This window comes from Bubalus kerabau, chromosome 4 (assembly GCF_029407905.1).
Source record: "Bubalus kerabau isolate K-KA32 ecotype Philippines breed swamp buffalo chromosome 4, PCC_UOA_SB_1v2, whole genome shotgun sequence".
Lineage (NCBI taxonomy): Eukaryota > Metazoa > Chordata > Mammalia > Artiodactyla > Bovidae > Bubalus > Bubalus kerabau.
Window position 1 is genome coordinate 63,257,185 of NC_073627.1, and position 18,616 is coordinate 63,275,800.

The 18,616-nt window shown below is 41.8% G+C and overlaps 1 protein-coding gene across 1 annotated transcript in view; it reads left to right on the top strand.

The window, feature by feature from the left end:
• The first annotated feature begins 13,006 nt into the window (after nucleotides 1–13,006).
• Nucleotides 13,007–18,616, top strand: part of CA10 (carbonic anhydrase 10) — an 841,230-nt gene continuing 835,620 nt past the window's right edge. Inside the window, exons 1-3 of the mRNA XM_055577599.1 lie at nucleotides 13,007–13,130; nucleotides 14,118–14,661; nucleotides 15,557–16,183. Of these exons, the coding sequence (XP_055433574.1) occupies nucleotides 16,123–16,183 (61 nt within the window). The 5' untranslated portion in view covers nucleotides 13,007–13,130; nucleotides 14,118–14,661; nucleotides 15,557–16,122. The remainder of the gene's footprint in view (nucleotides 13,131–14,117; nucleotides 14,662–15,556; nucleotides 16,184–18,616) is intronic.

Consider the following 18,616-nt stretch of genomic DNA (forward strand, 5'->3'; position numbering starts at 1 on the left):
CTACGCGTCACAACAAAAGAAGTTCTAAGAAGGAAGTTTATAGCAATATAATTTTACCTTAAAAAATGTTAGCCACAGCAATCAGAAAAGAAAAATAAATAAAAGGAATCCAAATTAGAAAAGAAGTGAAACTCGCACTGTTTGCCGATTATGTCACCTTGTACATTTGTTGCTCAGTCACTCAGTTATGTCTGACTTTGTGACCCCATGGACTGCAGCAGAGCAGGCTTTCCTGTCCTTCACTATTTTCCAGAGTTTTCTACACAAAGAAAACCATGAAGATGCTACCAGAAAACTGGTAGAATGAATTTTGTAAACTTGCAGGATACAAAATAAATAACACAGAAATCCCTTGTATTCCTATGCACTAACAATAAAAGATGAGAAAAAGAAGTTATGGAAACAATCCCATTTACAATCATAACAAAAAAGAAATAAATACCTAAGAATCAGATCAGATCAGATCAGATCAAATCAGTCGCTCAGTCGTGTCCGACTCTTCGAGACCCCATGAATTGCAGCACGCCAGGCCTCCCTGTCCATCACCAACTCCCGGAGTTCACTCAGACTCACGTCCATCGAGTCAGTGATGCCATCCAGCCATCTCATCCTCTATCGTCCCCTTCTCCTCCTGCCCCCAATCCCTCCCAGCATCAGAGTCTTTTCCAATGAGTCAACTCTTTGCATGAGGTGGCCAAAGTACTGGAGTTTCAGCTTTAGCATCATTCCCTCCAAAGAAATCCCAGGGCTGATCTCCTTCAGAAAGGACTGGTTGGATCTCCCTGCAGTCCAAGGGACTCTCAAGAGTCTTCTCCAACACCACAGTTCAAAAGCATCAATTCTTCGGCGCTCAGCCTTCTTCACAGTCCAACTCTCACATCCATACATGACCACTGGAAAAACCATAGCCTTGACTAGACGAACCTTTGTTGGCAAAGTAATGTCTCTGCTTTTGAATATGCTATCTAGGTTGGTCATAACTTTCCTTCCAAGGAGTAAGCGTCTTTTAATTTCATGGCTGCAGTCACCATCTGTAGTGATTTTGGAGCCCAGAAAAATAAAGTCTGACACTGTTTCCACTCTTTCCCCATCTATTTCCCATGAAGTGGTGGGACCGGATGCCATGATCTTCGTTTTCTGAATGTTGAGCTTTAAGCCAACTGTTTCACTCTCCTCTTTCACTCTCATCAAGAGGCTTTTTAGTTCCTCTTCACTTTCTGCCATAAGGGTGGTGTCATCCTCATATCTGAGGTTATTGAGATTTCTCCCGGAAATCTTGATTCCATCTTGTGTTTTCTTCCAGTCCAGCGTTTCTCATGATGTACTCTGTAGAAGTTAAATAAGCAGGGTGGCAATATACAGCCTTGACGTACTCCTTTTCCTATTTGGAACCAGTCTGTTGTTCCATGTCCAGTTCTAACTGTTGCTTTCTGACCTGCATACAAATTTCTCAAGAGGCAGATCAGGTAGTCTGGTATTCCCATCTAATGTTGGCAATTTGATCTCTGGTTCTTCTGCTTTTTTTAAATCAATGATACTCCAATAAAATGTAAAACAAATAACTTTGAAATTATATTGCTTTTTATGGACACTTTGCAAAAATGTAATTTTGAAAATATATAATGAAAATGTGCTCTAAAGATTGAATATGCTCTTAAAGCTAGGAGAGTTAGAAGAGTCTTTACCATTTGAGTTTCAACCTTCTCCACATCCCCAAAGATTTTACTCCCTTTTTACAAGTGAGGAAACTTTACCAGGCAAATGAAAAACTTCCCATGGTGCCATGAATCATTGGCATGGAATCTCATATATTTTTTCTGATCTGTATTCATTCTACTTTTCAATATGAAAGATTTTTGAAATATTGAGGGTGCATTCAAACCCAAGTTCATAAAAGAGCTAATGTTTAACTGGTTGTATTAAAACTTCTAAAAATAAAAATACATCAAAGTGATACAAAATGAATCATCCTTTTCAAACATATCTCATTAGAATGTAGTTCAAATTATATGGTCTTAAATGAATTTTGATTCTCTAATAGAGACCCTGACACCCTGCCTCATCCTGGACCACCATCTCTTGCAGAGATAATCACTGTTACTTGGAGATCTTAATGGTTACTGGGGTCTTACTTCATGTAGATGTTTCACCTGTAACCAGACTATTTCCACAAAGTATAGATTGTTATGTCTTACAAATGTGGAGCACAGGCTCAGAATAAACTCAAACTTTCCACATCCTTTTTAATATTGTGCTTGGACTGTGAGTCACCACCATCAGGCACTTATCCTCCATTTTAGTTAATTCATTCATCTAGGTGCTATACCAGCTCAGCACCTCTCTTTTCTCCTGGTAACGAGTGTCCATAGTTTCTTACACCAACATCTCCTAAGCTTAGACACCATTAGGAGATTTGAAGATAAATGAAAAGTTTAATGTAGATACCATGGATGAAGGTGATCTGTGCAAGGCACAGAATATTGTGATGTTTCAGTGACACATGTGTTTCTCATCCAGAAGATCACATTAAGCAGCATTATTTGGGTAAAATGGACTTATGACTGGGAATGAACCCTTCCTTCTGATACAGGGCCATGCTTCTTAATCAAGGTTTATGTACCTTAAACTTTCTCCTTCGTTATTGTTGCTATCATCCAAGGAACCTTGCAGATGTGCTTGAAAATATCTGATGTAGCAATAAATAAATTGATCAGTAACTGCTTTAAGAACTTGATATAGTTAAAAACACAACCAATTCTAATTTTGGACTTTAAATGAACAGATGATACCAGCACCCTAGAGAGGTTTATTTGTAAGGTTTGGGCATTGAGGGGCATTTGACTGAGAATGAGTGGAACATAGGAATTAGGTTGCTCTGTGCTACTGCCCACATTTACTATTCTTTCTCACAACAACAGCAATTGATCTTGACTCTCTGAATGGCTAAAATTAGAAACTGTATTGGAGAATACTAGCAATGGCGATCATACTGTAAATACAACTTACAGGCATATATCTATATATATATATATAGGCTTCCCTTATGGCTCAGCACTAAAGAATCCATCTGCAACGTAGCAGATACAGAATATAAGGGTTCGATCCCTGGGTTGGGAAGATGCCCTGGAGAAGGCATGGCAACCCACTCCAGTATTCTTGTCTGAAGAATTCCATGAATGTAGAAGCTTGGTGGGCTATAGTCCATAGGGTCACAAAGAGTTGGACATGATGAAGCAATTTATCACACATGCACTATATATGCATATATACGTATATATATTTGTTCAAATATATATTCAAACATATATATATATGTCTTTTTCTCTTTAAAGGATGATTACCTTAATCTTCAGATTATTTCAGATATTTGGAACTACTTTATTTTAATTTTTTTTCTTTAAAATTTTAATACCTTTTCCAAAGTTTTATTGAGGTCTTGTTGGTAAAAATTATATGCATTTGAGATATATAATATGATGGTTTTATAGAAATTTACATTGTGAAATGATCATGAAAATCAAGAAAATTGCCTTTTTTTTTTTTTTTTTTTGTTATTCCACCCCACCCCACCGCATACTCCTCCCCTCTAGAAAGTCCATGCTTGTTCTCTGTATCTATGAAGCTGTTTTGTTATTCCTGTTTACTTGTCTTGTTTTATATATAGCACACATAAGTGAAATTACACATTATTTTGTTTTTCTCTGACTTATTTTGGTTAGCGTTTAACTCCTCTAGAAATATCAATGTTGTCACTATAGCAAAATTTGATTATTTTTTATGGCTGAGTGTATATATATCACTTTAAAAAATTATTTATCCATCAGTGGACACACATATCTTGATTTTTTGCAAATAATGCTTCGATAAACAAACTAGACAATCTAATCACATGGACCACAGCCTTGTCTAACTCAATGAAATTAAGCCATGTTGTGTAGGGCCACCCAAGATGGACGGGTCTTGGTGGAGAGTTCTGACAAAATGTGGTCCACTGGAGAAAAGAATGGCAAACCACTTCAGTATTCTTGCCTTGAGAACCTCATGAACAGTATGAAAAGGCAAAAAGATAGATGAACTGAAAGATGAACTCCCCAGGTGGGTAGGTGCCCAATATGCTACTGGAGGTCAGTGGTGAAATAACACCAGAAAGAATGAAGAGACAGACCCAAAGCAAAAGCAACACCCAGTTGTGGATGGGATTGGTGATAGAAGCAAGGTCTGATGCTGTAAAGAGCAATATTGCATAGGAACCTGGAATGTTAGGTCCTCCATAAATCAAGGCAAACTGGAAGTGGTCAAATAGGAGATGGCAAGAGTGAACGTAGGCTTTCTAGGAATCAGCAAACTAAAATGGACTGGAAGGGGTGAATTTAACTTAGATGACCATTATATCTGCTACTGTGGGCAGCAATCCCTTAGAAGAAATGGAGTAACAATCATAGTCAACAAAAGAGTCTGAAATACAGTACTTGGATGCAATCTCAAAAACAACAGAATGATCTCTGTTCATTTCCAAGGCACACCATTCAATATCACGGTAATCCAAGTCTATGCCCCAACCAAACACTGAAGAAATTGAAGTTGAATGGTTCTATGAAGACTTACAAGACCTTTTAGAAGTAACACCTAAAAAAGATGTCCTTTTCACTATAGGGGACTGGAATGCAAAAGTAGGAAGTCAAGAAACACCTGGAATAACAGGCAAATTTGGCTTTGGAGTACAGAATGGAGTAGGGCAAAGGCTAATAGAGTTTTGTCAAGAGAACGCACTGGTCATAGCAAACACCCTCTTCCAACAACACAAGAGAAGACTCTACACATGGACATCACCAGATGGTCAACACCAATATCAGATTGATTATATTCTTTGCAGCCAAAGATGGAGAAGCTCTATACAGTCAGCAAAAACAAGACCAGGAGCTGACTGCGGCTCAGATCATGAACTCCTTATTGCCAAGTTCAGACTTAGATTGAAAAAAGTGGGGGAAACCACTAGACCTTTCAGGTATGACCTAAATTAAATCCCTAATGATTATACAGTGGAAGTCACAAATAGATTTAAGGTACTTGATCTGATAGACAGAGTGCCTGATGAACTATGGACTGAGGTCCATGACACTGTACAGGAGACAGGGATCAAGACCATCCCTATGGAAAAGAAGTGCAAAAAAGCAAAATGGCTGTCTGAGGAGGGCTTACAAATAGTTGTGAAAAGAAGAGAAGTGAAAAGCAAAGGAGAAAAGGAAAGATATACCCATTTGAATGCAGAGTTCCAAAAATTAGCAAGGAGAGATATGAAAGCCATCCTCAGTGATCAAAGCAAAGAAATAGAGGAAAACAAGAGAATGGGAAAGACTAGAGATCTCTTCAAGAAAATTAGATACCAAGGGAATATTTCATAAAAAGATGGGCTCAATAAAGGACAGAAATGGTATGGACCTAACAGAAGCAGAAGATATTTAGAAGAGTTGGCAAGAATACACAAAGAACTCTACAAAAAAGATCTTCATAACCCAGATAATCACAATGGTGTGATCACTCACCTAGAGCCAGGCATCCTGGAATGTGAAGTCAACTGCGCCTTAGAAAGCATCACTATGAACAAAGCTAGTGGAGGTGATGGAATTCCAGTTGAGCTATTTCAAATTCTAAAAGATGATGCTGTGAAAGTGCTGCACTCAATATGGCAGCAAATTTGGAAAACTCAGCAGTGGCCACAGGACTGGAAAAGGTCAGTTTTCATTTCAATCCCCAAGAAAGTCAATGCCAAAGAATACACAAACTACTGCACAATTGCATTCATCTCACACGCTAGTAAAGTAATGCTCAAAATTCTCTAAGCCAGGCTTCAGCAATATGTGAACCGTGAACTTCCAGATGTTCAAGCTGGATTTAGAAAAGACAAAGGAACCAGAGATCAAATTGCCAACATCTGCTGGATCATTAAAAAAGCAAAAGAATTCCAGAAAGACATCTACTTCTGTTTTATTGACTACACCAAAGCCTTTGACTGTGTGGATCACAACAAACTGGAAAATTCTTAAAGAGATGGGAATACCAGACCACCTGACTTACCTCCTGAGAAATCTGTATGCAAGTCAAGAAGCAACAGTTAGAACTGGACATGGAACAATAGACTGGTTCCAAAATGAGAAAAGAGTACAACAAGGCTGTATATTGTCACCCTGCTTATTTAACTTGTATGCAGAGTACATTGTGCAAAATGCCAGGTTGTATGAAGCAGAAGCTGGAATCAAGATTGCCGGGAGAAATATCAATAACCTCAGATATGCAGATGACACCACCCTTATGGCAGAAAGCAAAGAACTAAAGAGCCTCCTGATGAAAATGAAAGAGTAGAGTGAAAACGCTGGCTTAAAACTCAACATTCAGAAAACTAAGATCATGGTATCTGGTCCCATTACTTCACAGCAAATAGATGGGCAACAATGGAAACAGTGAGATCCTTTTTTTTTTTTTAAATTCCAAAATCACTTCAGATGGTGACTGCAGCCATGAAATTAAAAGACGCTTGCTCCTTGGAAGAAAAGCTATGACCAACCTAGACAGCATATTAAAAAGCAGAGACAAAGGTCCTAGACGAAGGTCCATCTAGTCAAAGCTATGGTTTTTCCAGTGGTCATGTATGGATGTGAGAGTTGGACTGTGAAGAAAGATGAGTGCCAAAGAATTAATGTTTTTGAAGTGTGGTGTTGGATAAGACTCTTGAGAGTCCCTTGGACTGCAAGTAGATTAAACCAGTCAATCCTAAAGGAAATCAGTCCTGAATATTCATTGGAAGAATGGATGCTGAAGCTGAGATTCCAATATTTTGACCACCTGATACTAAGAACTAACTCATTGGAAAAGACCCAGATGCTGGGAAAGATCGAAGGCAGGAGCAGAAGGGAACAACAGAGGATGAGATGGTTGGATGGCATCGCTGACTCCATGAACATGAATTTGAGGAAGCTCCAGAAGTTGGTGAAGGACAGGGAAGCCTGACATGCTGTGGTCTATGGGGTCGCAAAGAGTTGGACACAATTGAGCAACTGAACTGAATTGAACTGCAATGTACCATCAAATCTACCATCAAATCCAGGACACAAATGTAAGAAAGACTGAAGTTATTTAAATAAACAAATAGACTAATTAAAAATTTCAGAAATAGTTAACAGAATTCCTGCTATTTATTCATTCTAAATAAGTCTTTCACTTTTAAAATCTTGCATGCAGAAGCCTGGATACTTGAGAGAGAGAGATGAATTGTAATGAAAAGAAGAAAAGTATAGTATGGGTATTGCTAATTTCCAAACTGAATTTTAAGTTATTGACCAAAACTCTATAGAGTTAGCATGTACCTTTTCTTAGTAATTATTCTTCTGTCCTAATTTAAATAACAAATAAGGAATAGTACTTTACAGAAATAAAATATTCATTGTCTCCACTAAAAAATGAACCTTCTTATGTTGGTTACAAATTATAGGATGGATGAGAAGAATCCTATTTCAAAAATACATCCTCAGAGACAAACTAAAATTTAATTTCTCAAGGTTCATGCTGTTGCTTTTGCAGCATTTGATGGAGGATCTTTTATATATATTGTAATAGATAAAAATAAACCAGATTGCCATTCTTTTTTCTTTCTTTGTAAAAGCAAACCATGTACCACCTTTTTCGGTTTAAATTGTATAGGATAAGTAAAACTGCATTCTATTAACCAATATGAGTGTATTTCTGTAAGTGTAGTTAATTTAAAATAGATTTAAAAAGCAAAAGACATGTCCTATTTCAAAAATATGTCAACATCTTAATCCCTAGAATTTGTAAATATCTTACCTTCTGTGGCAAAGGGAATTCTGCATTGTGATTAATTTAAATATTTTGAGAGGGAAGAGATTATCCTGGATTATCCAGGGAACTCAATGTAATCACAAGGATCTTTATTTAAAAAAAAGGGGGCAGGGAATCAGGGAGTAAAAGAAGGTATGATGATTGAAGCAGAGGTTGAAGAGAAGGCAGTGCTGAATGTGAGCCATGAGCAAAGGAATGAGGACAACCTCTTAGAAACTGAAAAAGGCTAGGAATGAATTCTCACCTTGAGACTCCAGAAACAAAGCTACACTTCAGATTTATTTCAGAATTCTGGCCTCCAGAACTGAAAGATTAAAAATTTCTGTCATTTTAAGCCACTCAATGTGTAATAATCTATCACAGAAGCAACAGGAAACTAAGACACTGCTTGGTGGCCTCAGCTTGCATGCTGAATTGTACAATTGTAGATTGCTTTTGAGGTTCTTCTCTCCCACCTACTAACTCCTGAGGATATCATTGCTCACAATCCATGTCATCATCTGAGTCTTCATCTGATCCTTCTTCAATATAGTTCTCAATTTCACCTATGGTTTACCTGCTGTGTCACTTTCCATCACACTCTGCAGTTTGGTGTACAACCATGTATTTCCTTCTGCTACCACCTCTACATTAGCTTTTGATCTGCTGCAAGACCCCTTATCATTGTAGCCTAAGTGTTGGTATACAAATTTTCTCACAGTGTTATAGTGTTTATCAATAGTCATCTGAAGACACAATAGAAAAGAAGAACATTCAAAGATACTTTTTAAGTGGTTACTATATATGATTGCTCTCAAATTACAGAATTACATGCTGATATTACTGGTTTCCCTTGGGGTATGTTCCTGCCTTACTATAAGGCTTCCTCCCTGCCTAGCTCATAGCCCACATCCAAGTGGCAGAATCCAGCCATCACCATTAAGCATGCTCCTGAATATACAGACTCCTTTGTCTCTCATCCTAACTCAGAGAGATGGAAGTATTTTTGCTTGGCTCCACACTAAAAGCTCATCTTCCAAGTTTTAATTTATGCCCCAAGAATTGCCTCTCTCCAGGAATGACTGACTGGACAATTTTCACAAACTTCAAGGAAGCTCTCCCCATCTAATACTAGGGAAGCTTATCATATGTCCCCAAGAAGGTAGTTACATTGTAACTTAATAGTCCAATACTGATAAAATATATAAAGATACAGAGACAACATTAGAGCTAATTCTTTGACTGATAACTTCCAAATTAAAGAAACAGTCAGTTCAGTTCAGTCGCTCAGTCCTGTCCTACTCTTTGGGATCCCATGAATCGCAGCACGCCAGGCCTCCATGTCCATCACCAACTCCCGGAGTTCACTCAGACTCACGTCCATCGAGTCAGTGATGCCATCCAGCCATCTCATCCTCTATCGTCCCCTTCTCCTCCTGCCCCCAATCCCTCCCAGCATCAGAGTCTTTTCCAATGAGTCAGCTCTTCACATGAGGTGGCCAAAGTACTGGAGTTTCAGCTTTAGCATCATTCCTTCCAAAGAGATCCCAGGGCTGATCTCCTTCAGAATGGACTGGGTGGATCTCCTTGCAGTCCAAGGGACTCTCAAGAGTCTTCTCCAACACCACAGTTCAAAAGCATCAATTCTTTGGCGCTCAGCCTTCTTCACAGTCCAACTCTCACATCCATACAGGACCACAGGAAAAACCATAGCCTTGACTAGACGGACCTTTGTTGGCAAAGTAATGTCTCTGCTTTTGAATATGCTATCTAGGTTGGTCATAACTTTCCTTCAAAGGAGTAAGCGTCTTTTAATTTCATGGCTGCAGTCACCATCTGTAGTGATTTTGGAGCCCAGAAAAATAAAGTCTGACACTGTTTCCACTGTTTCCCCATCTATTTCCCAGGAAGTGATGGGACCGGATGCCATGATCTTTGTTTTCTGAATGTTGAGCTTTAAGCCAACTTTTTCACTCTCCTCTTTTACCTTCATCAAGAGGCTTTTTAGTTCCTCTTCACTTTCTGCCATAAGGGTGGTGTCATCTGCATATCTGAGGTTATTGATATTTCTCCTGGCAATCTTGATTCCAGCTTGTGTTTCTTCCAGTCTGGCATTTCTCATGATGTACTCTGCATACAAGTTAAATAAGCAGGGTGACAATATACAGCCTTGATGTAGTCCTTTTCCTATTTGGAACCAGTATGTTCTTCCATGTCCAGTTCTAACTGTTGCTTCCTGACCTGCATACAGATTTCTCAAGAGGCAGGTCGGGTGGTCTTGAACTCCCATCTCGTTCAGAATTTTCCACCATTTATTGTGATCCACACAGTCAAAAGCATTGGCATAGTCAATAAAGCAGAAATAGATGTCTTTCTGGAACTCTCTTTTTCCATTATCCAGCGGATGTTGGCAGTTTGGTCTCTGGTTCGTCTGCCTTTTCTAAAACAAGCTTGAACATTTGGAAGTTCACAGTTCACGTATTGCCGAAGCCTGGCTTGGAGAATTTTGAGCATTACTTTATTAGCATGTGAGATGAGTGCAATTGTGCGGTAGTTTAAGCATTCTTTGGCATTGACTTTCTTTGGGATTGGAATGAAAACTGACCTTTTCCAGTCCTGTGGCCACTGCTGAGTTTTCCAAATTTGCTGGTATATTGAGTGCAGCACTTTCACAGCATCATCTTTCAGGATTTGAAATAGCTCAAATAATAACTCCTATAATTTTTGATGCTTCTCAAAATCTGAGTAACATTTCACATAGATCAGCAACAGTTTGCTAAAGTTGAGCTTCTCTAAGCCCAGTTGGGCTACAGTTTATTAAATATATCCATTTCTGATTATTTATGATTATAGTCTGCCTCTATTTGCAAAAGCTAGTGATCTATTTTGATGGATAACCTTGAGACATAATGGACATAAAATAAACTTCACATGTTTAAAGTGCACAATTTGAGAACTTTTGACATATGTATGTATCCATAAGCCATCAATGCAATTAAGATATTGAATATATCCATTACTTTTAAAAAGCTTCTTTTTACTCCTTTGTAACATTTCCCTCCTGTCCCTCTTCATTCCCCTGTCTCCCTTCCCAGATAATCACTATTATTCTTGAGTTAAATATGTCATGGAGATCAGAAACACATGCTGAAATTGTGAACCTATTTTGCCTGAATATAAGTTGACCAAGAGAGCAGTAGGGAAGAGAGATGGATCTGCTTTGTCTTCTAATATATAGAAGATCTGCCTCAGAGAAATGTGCCGTGATGGATGTCAAATTCTCAAAAAATTTTATCAACCAGATGAGTCATTCCTTTTTCAGTGGGGCTGAGTAAAAGAGAAGGTGGAAAAATAATCCAAAGAATTTCAATATTGTTCTCTTCTAGGGAATGGAAGAGTCCCTTGCTTTTTTTGGGAAAACTGGAATGGACTCTCACACTTGGACTCAGTCAAGACTTTCTATTGTATATGTAACATACTTTGTGCTGAATTTGTAGTAGAGAAATGTAAAGTAGGAAAAAGACAAAGACAGATATAGCAGAGAGAGATTCTTTGTAGTTATTAAGACTTGGGTACAAGTGTAAGATGGACAGCCAGTAAGAAGCTGCTCTGTAGTACAGGGAGTCCAGTCTTGGACTCTGTGACAACCTGGAGGGATGGCTTGGGGGGCCCCAGAGGGAGGGGATGTACAGACAATTATGGGGGATTCATGTTGTTTTACAGCAAAAACCAACACAATATTGTAAAAAGTTAAAAAAATTAAAAATATGAAAAAAAGGATAAGAATAAATATTTTCTAGCTTCATAGTGTTTTTTAAACTTCTTTTGTTAGTTTCATGGGCTAAAAAATAAACACAAATAAAGAGTGAAGACAGATATTTTAAAATTAATACACGCTTTTCCTGAGTTATTTTGTGGATTAAGATGAAAAATTTCTTAGAAAACATGGGTTGAGCCTAGAAGTAACTCAAGAAAATATTGTTTTTTTTCCTTCTAGAAAATGCTAACATGGAAACTAAATTTTGAGTGACTTTGAATTCACTGTTGTCTTCCAAGTGCCAAGAACTGAGTTGGCACTTAGCAGGCACTCACATTCTTTCATTAGAAATGCCTTAGAGGAAATTCTTTGGCAGTTCAGTGGTTGGGACTTTCATTTCCAAGGGCCCAGATTCAATCCCTGCTCAGGGAACTAGGAACTAGGATTCCAAAAGCTGTGCGATGCAGCAATAAAAAACAAACAAACAAACAAAAACACCTTTCATTATTCAATTTCCAGTGATCTTTTCTTTCTCCCAATTCTAGATAAGTTAAGTTCTAAACTGCATAATCTACCATTACATTTCAATATGCCTTAAATTTTTTATTGTGGCCTCTACCTCCTCAAGATGACAAGATGATCCATTTTATTTTCTAGAGTGAAGGGAGATGGTCTGTCACAGAATCTGAATCTGAAATGCTTAGCTCTGATCTCTACACTGTCAATTAGTAGTTGTGAGACCTTGGACAAATAACCACTCTAGGGCTTTGTATTATCATCTGTAAAATGTAGGTAATAACAGTATTTCCCTCATATATATGATTAAATAAGATTATTCAAAAAAAAAAAAAGATTATTCATGGAAGGGATTTGGCAATGCCTACCACATAGCAAACAATTGATACATACATGTTACTATTTTAGTTAAATACTATCCTATGAATTGATGTTTTTTGGGTTTTTAATTAAAAGGACTTGGTGGCAGAGAACTGATTAAATATTCCTTGAGAGGGCTGAAGGTGAATATACAGACTGAAAAAAGAAAATTATTATTTTACTGGCATTGGCTTTTAAGGCAAAATGTAGAAGGTAATATAGTTTATAAGCGTCTTGAAAACAAGGGTTATGAATTTTTAGTAACAAAACTCCAACGACTTGCCAGTGTGCTTGACTCATATCTGGCATTCAGTTAATAATTGCATAATTCATCAGTAAACAAATGGGTGCGCTGTATTCAGTCCCTCAGTGCTCAGTCCTGTCTGAATCTTTGCAACCCCATGTACCCTACCAGGCTCCTCTGTCCATTGAATTTTCTAGGCAAGAATACTAGAGTGGGTTACCATTTCCTACTCCACCGGATCCTCCCCACCCAGGGATCCAACCCGAGTCTCTCGCTTCTCCTACATTGGCAGGATTCTTTACCACTGCCACCTGGAAAGCCCAGCTAATAAATGAATCCTGGTATAAAAATCCAGGCACTGTTCTGCTTCCAGAGAGAGCTCTCCTGCTGGCAAGCAGATTCTACTCCGAAGTGCAGAAGGTAGGTCACTGTCTATGGATTTCAAAAGCTCCCTAGGGTGGAATCTGTTCATCTTTAGCAAACAAACAGCTTTCTCTCTCTCTTCAAAACTCTCTTTTGGGCGGAACTTCCTCCCTCTCCCATGTATCCTAAAATGACTGACTAGTTCTCACTATCTCGATTCTTTTAATATTTCGAGATCTCAGTGTCTTTCCTGCTGAGCTCTCTGCATAAGAATCCTGGATTTCCGTCATCTGGGCCTAGATTTTTAATATGCTGACCACCTGGAGACCCTGGCCTTCATCTCAGAAAACAGATAGCTCAGTCACACGTCTGTCTTAAAAAGCAGTTGTCTGCTTGTGGTTCTTTTTTCGAATCCCTGAAGGCAGCAGAACTAAGCAGCTGTGGCTCCCAAAGTCTGCCCGGCCGAGAAAGCTCATGCTATTCGCACTGCTCACTCTCCCTGCCCTCCACCCCAACCCCGCACCGGACAGCCACTCTGCAAAAAGGCGGCTGCACTTCTTCCCGAACAGTTAGTTCAAGAATCCTGGGAACGCTGCACTGAAACTCCTTTGGTTCCAATCCCGCACTCTCACAAGCCACACTGCCTGGCAGACTCACTAACTTTACTGTGCAGATGAATGGTAACCATTTCCCTTCTTCTCTTTATGCAGTTATTAGACCGAACCCCAAACCTCACACTGAAATGGTTTCTAAACCCCCCCAAATAAAAAGTACAAACAACAACAACAACCCTTGCGGGTTACGTGTCTTTCTTTGTTGTGTGTCCATCCGCGCTCGTGCAAAATCTCCAAACGTCATAGTTTGCAATCTGAACAAGAACTCAGAGCAATCCGAGATCATTTCAGGGATTTCCCCTTCACTGTCCTCTTCTTCAGCACTCCCAAAGTGTTGAGTCTGGGGTTTTCTCAGACCTCTATAGCAGCTATAGAGGCCATACAACTCTGCAATTTTTTTTTTTTTTTTTTTTTTTCCTCTCGTTGCCAGCCTTCTCAAGGAAACAGTTCTGAGCCCAGGGTCTCCTTCCGACTCCTTTGCATCTACACCGCGAGCTGTTGACCGGAAGCAAGCCCTTTCATGGTCGCGGAGGGGACCTTCTGCGGAACACCGTGAGGCTCCGACCACAGCCTCCGCCTGGGTGGCTGCTGGCGCTTCGGCCGCCCCCACCTTCCCCGAGGCCTAGGAGCCGAGCTCTAGGCTTGTGTGTGTGCGCGCTCGCGCGGTTGGTGCGGGAAAATCTGAAGAAGCTGCTGAGTATTGCTGGCAGTGATCTGAAGCCCAGCAAAAGCCTGTAAAGCACTTGAGCTTTCCGAAAGAAAAACAGAATAAACGAAAGAAAAGAAGCGAAGCCCGTTCTCCTAGAGCCCGGGTTTCCAATAGTCCTGGATCTTCCTGGAGCTAGGCAGAGGCGTGTTTGGCAGTGGCCACTGCCCGCACCCGGGCTTGGAAAGACGGGTTTTCCCCGTTTCAGGAGGATGGAGGTGAGGGACTTGCAGGACCTGGTCTAGAAGCCTGCAGAGAGAACTCTAGGGTAAGTACTGTTCTGACACCGGAGCGGAAAGGGGGCAGGAGGAGGGGGGCAGGAGAGGGACAGGAGAGAGGGAACGGAATGAATTATGCAAAGAAAAAAAAAAAAAATCCCCAATACTCCACAGCGGAGGGAGCGCAGCGCAGCACTCCCAAGATGAGTCCGCCCGGGTCTCCCGCTCCTAACCCGCTGGCGCAAAGTTCTTTTTAAGGAGAGGGAAAATCTCCCCAAATCCTGTAGTGACAGCAGCTGCCAGGGCGGGGCAGAGTGAGGGGCTGCGGCTCGGAGCTGGGCCTGGGCGGCAGTGCTGCCCCGAAGCCCGACGCCCCGCTTCCCGTTCTCATGGCCGCGTTAGGCCTCGCCTCTCCGCCGCGCCCTCCTGCCTCCGCCCCGAGCGGCGGGCGGCCGGGTTGACGCTGGGCCCGGGCTCGGCGAGACTGCTCACCTGGCCGAGCCCCTCTCCCGCCTCCCCGCCCCCGCCTCCCCGCGGAATCGGGAGGCGCCGGGATCTGTAGACGAGGAAATAACGACCCCTGCAGTTGCATTGCGGAAAATCGCCGCGGCGGCGGCAGCGGCGGCGCTAGTCGCGGACCATGGAAGCGAGGGAACTGGAGGTTCTGGGGAGACCAGAAAAATAGGAGAGGGACAGCAGGCGCGCGCGCCGTGGGAAGCCCGTGAGCTCGCGAGGCCAGCGGGGAAGCCGACCCCGCAGGGCCCCTGCTCCACGCCCTGGAGTGTCGCTCGAGCCCGGCCCCGAGGCGGCAGGCTGCGCGCAGACTGGGGCGGCAGGAAGGGTCTGCGGAGGCGGCAGGAGGACGGCAGTCTTGGGCAGTAACCCCTGCCTCTCTTTCTGTCTCTCTGTATGCTGTGTCTGCATCCCTCTGGCACCCGGGAGCAGGAGGAGAACGGCGCGGCGCGGAGCAGCCACCCTCTGACCATGCCCCGGTGAGGGGGGCGGACTTCGAGGGCAACTCGTCGAGGACTGCCGAGGCTTAGCCTGCAAACTGCTAGCGGCCAGGGACCTAAAACTGCACGGCCCGGCCCGGCGGGGGGCTATCGTCTATGTCTTCTTGGGGAGCCAGGCGGATCGGGGTCTCGTTTTTGCAGGAAGAGCCCAGAGCTGGTGCGTTCGGGTGGCTGCTGCCGCCACTGCTAGTGCTATTTCCACCGCCTGTGCAAGGAGCAGAGACCGGTGAGCAAGGAGACCTCCTGGGCAGCGAGGCATCGGTCATGTGTCAGCACGTCTGGGGCGCACGTCTGTCGAGCCCGAGGGGAAATTTGCTGGAACAGTTCAAACTGCGATATTGATCTTGGGGGTGACTGTCCCCGGCCGACTATCCGGTGGAAGTGCGAGTTTGCGCTCGCTAGGAAGTGTGCGTGTGTGCATGTGTGTGTTCCTTGTGGGGCTCCCCCTTCCCCCCCTGTTTTCACGTCGAGTGATGCACTTGGAATGAGAATCAGAGGATGGAAATAGTCTGGGAGGTGCTTTTTCTTCTTCAAGCCAATTTCATCGTCTGCATATCAGGTATGGGACGCGTGCTGGAGTCACGGGCGGGTCCGGGTTATGTTGTGGTCTTTGGAATGTATGGGGTTTTATTGTGTGTAGACAATTAAGTAGCCTTGCGGCGTGGGACGGAAGAGGGATGGTGGCAGAGACCCTTTCAGCTTTGTGGGTTTGCTGCCTTAAGAATTAAAAAGCTTCTAAACCCAGGTGTGTGTGTGTGTGTGTGTGTGTGTGTGTGTGTGTGTGTGTGTGTGTGTGTGTTGGAGGTAATATCTGTATGGAGTTCAGCTTTGTGGGTTTGCTGCCCTAAGAATTAAAAAGCTTCTAAACCCAGGGGTGTGTGTGTGTGTGTGTGTGTCTGTGTGTTGGAGGTAATATCTGTATGGAGTCCTGGAACATTGTAGGGGTGGAGAGATAAGAAAGAAGAGGCAAACGGGTGTTGATTTTCAACTGTTTTCCTGGTTGAGAACTGTGACAAGGAAATCGGAGCCTTGGCAACCCCTGCTGCCTTCCTCTGGCTTTCAAAGTTCCCAAACTAGATGGTTCCTGGTTGTAAAAATATATGCAGAGCCCTGCCCTAATATCTAGGCACTTTCAGGAGACTGCAGGAGGGTATGGGGACTGGAGAGTACCAGCAGGGACCAAAGGGATGTAGATATACTCCATGCCTTCCCCAAATACATCAGAACCACCCCCCCAAAAAGCAAAATCTATCTGAAACAACACAGTATCATAAATACCCCTTTAAATCATGATCTTTCCTAATTTCCAGTGGTAAGGTTGTACTTAATGGCTCAGACTTACAGACTTCAGGCTACTGGTGCCAGTGTGTGGATTTAGGAGCATGTGGGAAGCCAGGATATTGAAACGAATAAGGCAGAGTGTGTGTGTGTGTGTGTGTGTGTGTGTGTGTGTGTGTGTGTGTGTGTGTGTGTGTGTATGTATGTGTGTGTGTGTTAGGAAGGATTTTGATTTCCAAATAGTGTTCTTGTCAGTGAAGGAAGTTGAGGGTATGTAGTAGAGATACAAGAAAAAGCTCCAGGCTAAGCAATATTTCCCCATTCAGTTCAGTGCCTCCTCCCACTGACAGTGTCCACACCATTTCTTTCACATTTATCATTTAAACACCTAGGGTAAAGCCTGTTTGCAGTACTCCCCTCTGCCTGCATCCCTCTGCAGAACTGGGGACTCAGCCAACTTCCCATGAAGTCAACAGAAGAGAACAGAAACCTTGCCTTTGTGAGCAGGCCTATTTGAGCAGGATTAGGATGGAGGGACATGTTTCCTCTTTGTTTAGCTGAGCCAGTCCCCACCCTTTAAACCAGACTTGATTCTGGCTGTTAAAAAACCCTTGTCTGCCCTTATTCTGGATCCAGTTCCAAATATCATTATTCAGGACAGGAATGAGGGATCTTTTATTTTAAATCATTCTGTTTGAGGCTTGGCTACCTTTGTTAGAAATTTGCCTCTACAAACTTTAGAGATATGTTGTATACCTAGAAGACAAAAGTGCCCTGGGGTCACTCCCAATCCTCTACTCTTTTATACATCCTACATGTATGAGAAAAAAAATTGCAGGTGACCTGTAAAGGTTTATATCAGTCATATGTCCAGGGATAGACTAGGTGGCATCTTACAAGGCCATATTTTACATCTTTCTCTTCCACATCTCTTTCAAGTTTTCTCTCTTTTCTCCATGTTATTTCACTAGTTATAAAATAGCCTTTTCTTGCCTCTTTCCTCACATCATAAATGATTTTCAAATCAGACAAACTGAGTTCCTTTGAGATTTACAAAAGGTTAACATTAATGCTCTGGACCTCCCCATCTTTTGTCCCTAACCTCTACTCTGCATTTGGGTGGGCCAGCACAGAGGAGAACCAGCTGAGAACGAGTCCAGTCTGTTCTTAGCTTCCAAAAGAGGCATAGTGAAATGTTTGTCACAGCTATACTAGATTTGGTGTATCAGCAGCTAAATTATATAAATAGAAGCTATTTCCAACCCAGGAGAGTTGCTGTGTAGTATGTGGCTTTTCACATGTATTTATTAAATTATCATTGTTATGTAACGAGAAAATAAAAGTATAAGCAAAATTGCTAACTATTAGGTTAGCATTCCTAAGGCTGACTGGAATGCCTTGTTATGATGAGCATTAGTTTACTTTTTATGAAGATATTTAGGCAGAGATAGAACATTATGGACTCATTATTTACACACTCATAAACTTAACTTTAAAAGGTCATTCTTTCTCTAAAATCAAGGTGGCCTCCTCCCTCTATAAGAAGAATAGAGATGCTCTTCGGTGATGTCTATGTATGTCACAATTCTCATTAGTAATTTATGACTCATCTTTGCCACAGTTTGGGAGACTTTGTTTCCCATCTGGCAGCCCTAAGAAGAATGCAATGCACTAAGGTTAAATAATTGGCTCAGGGAGGGTTTAGTGGGCTTAT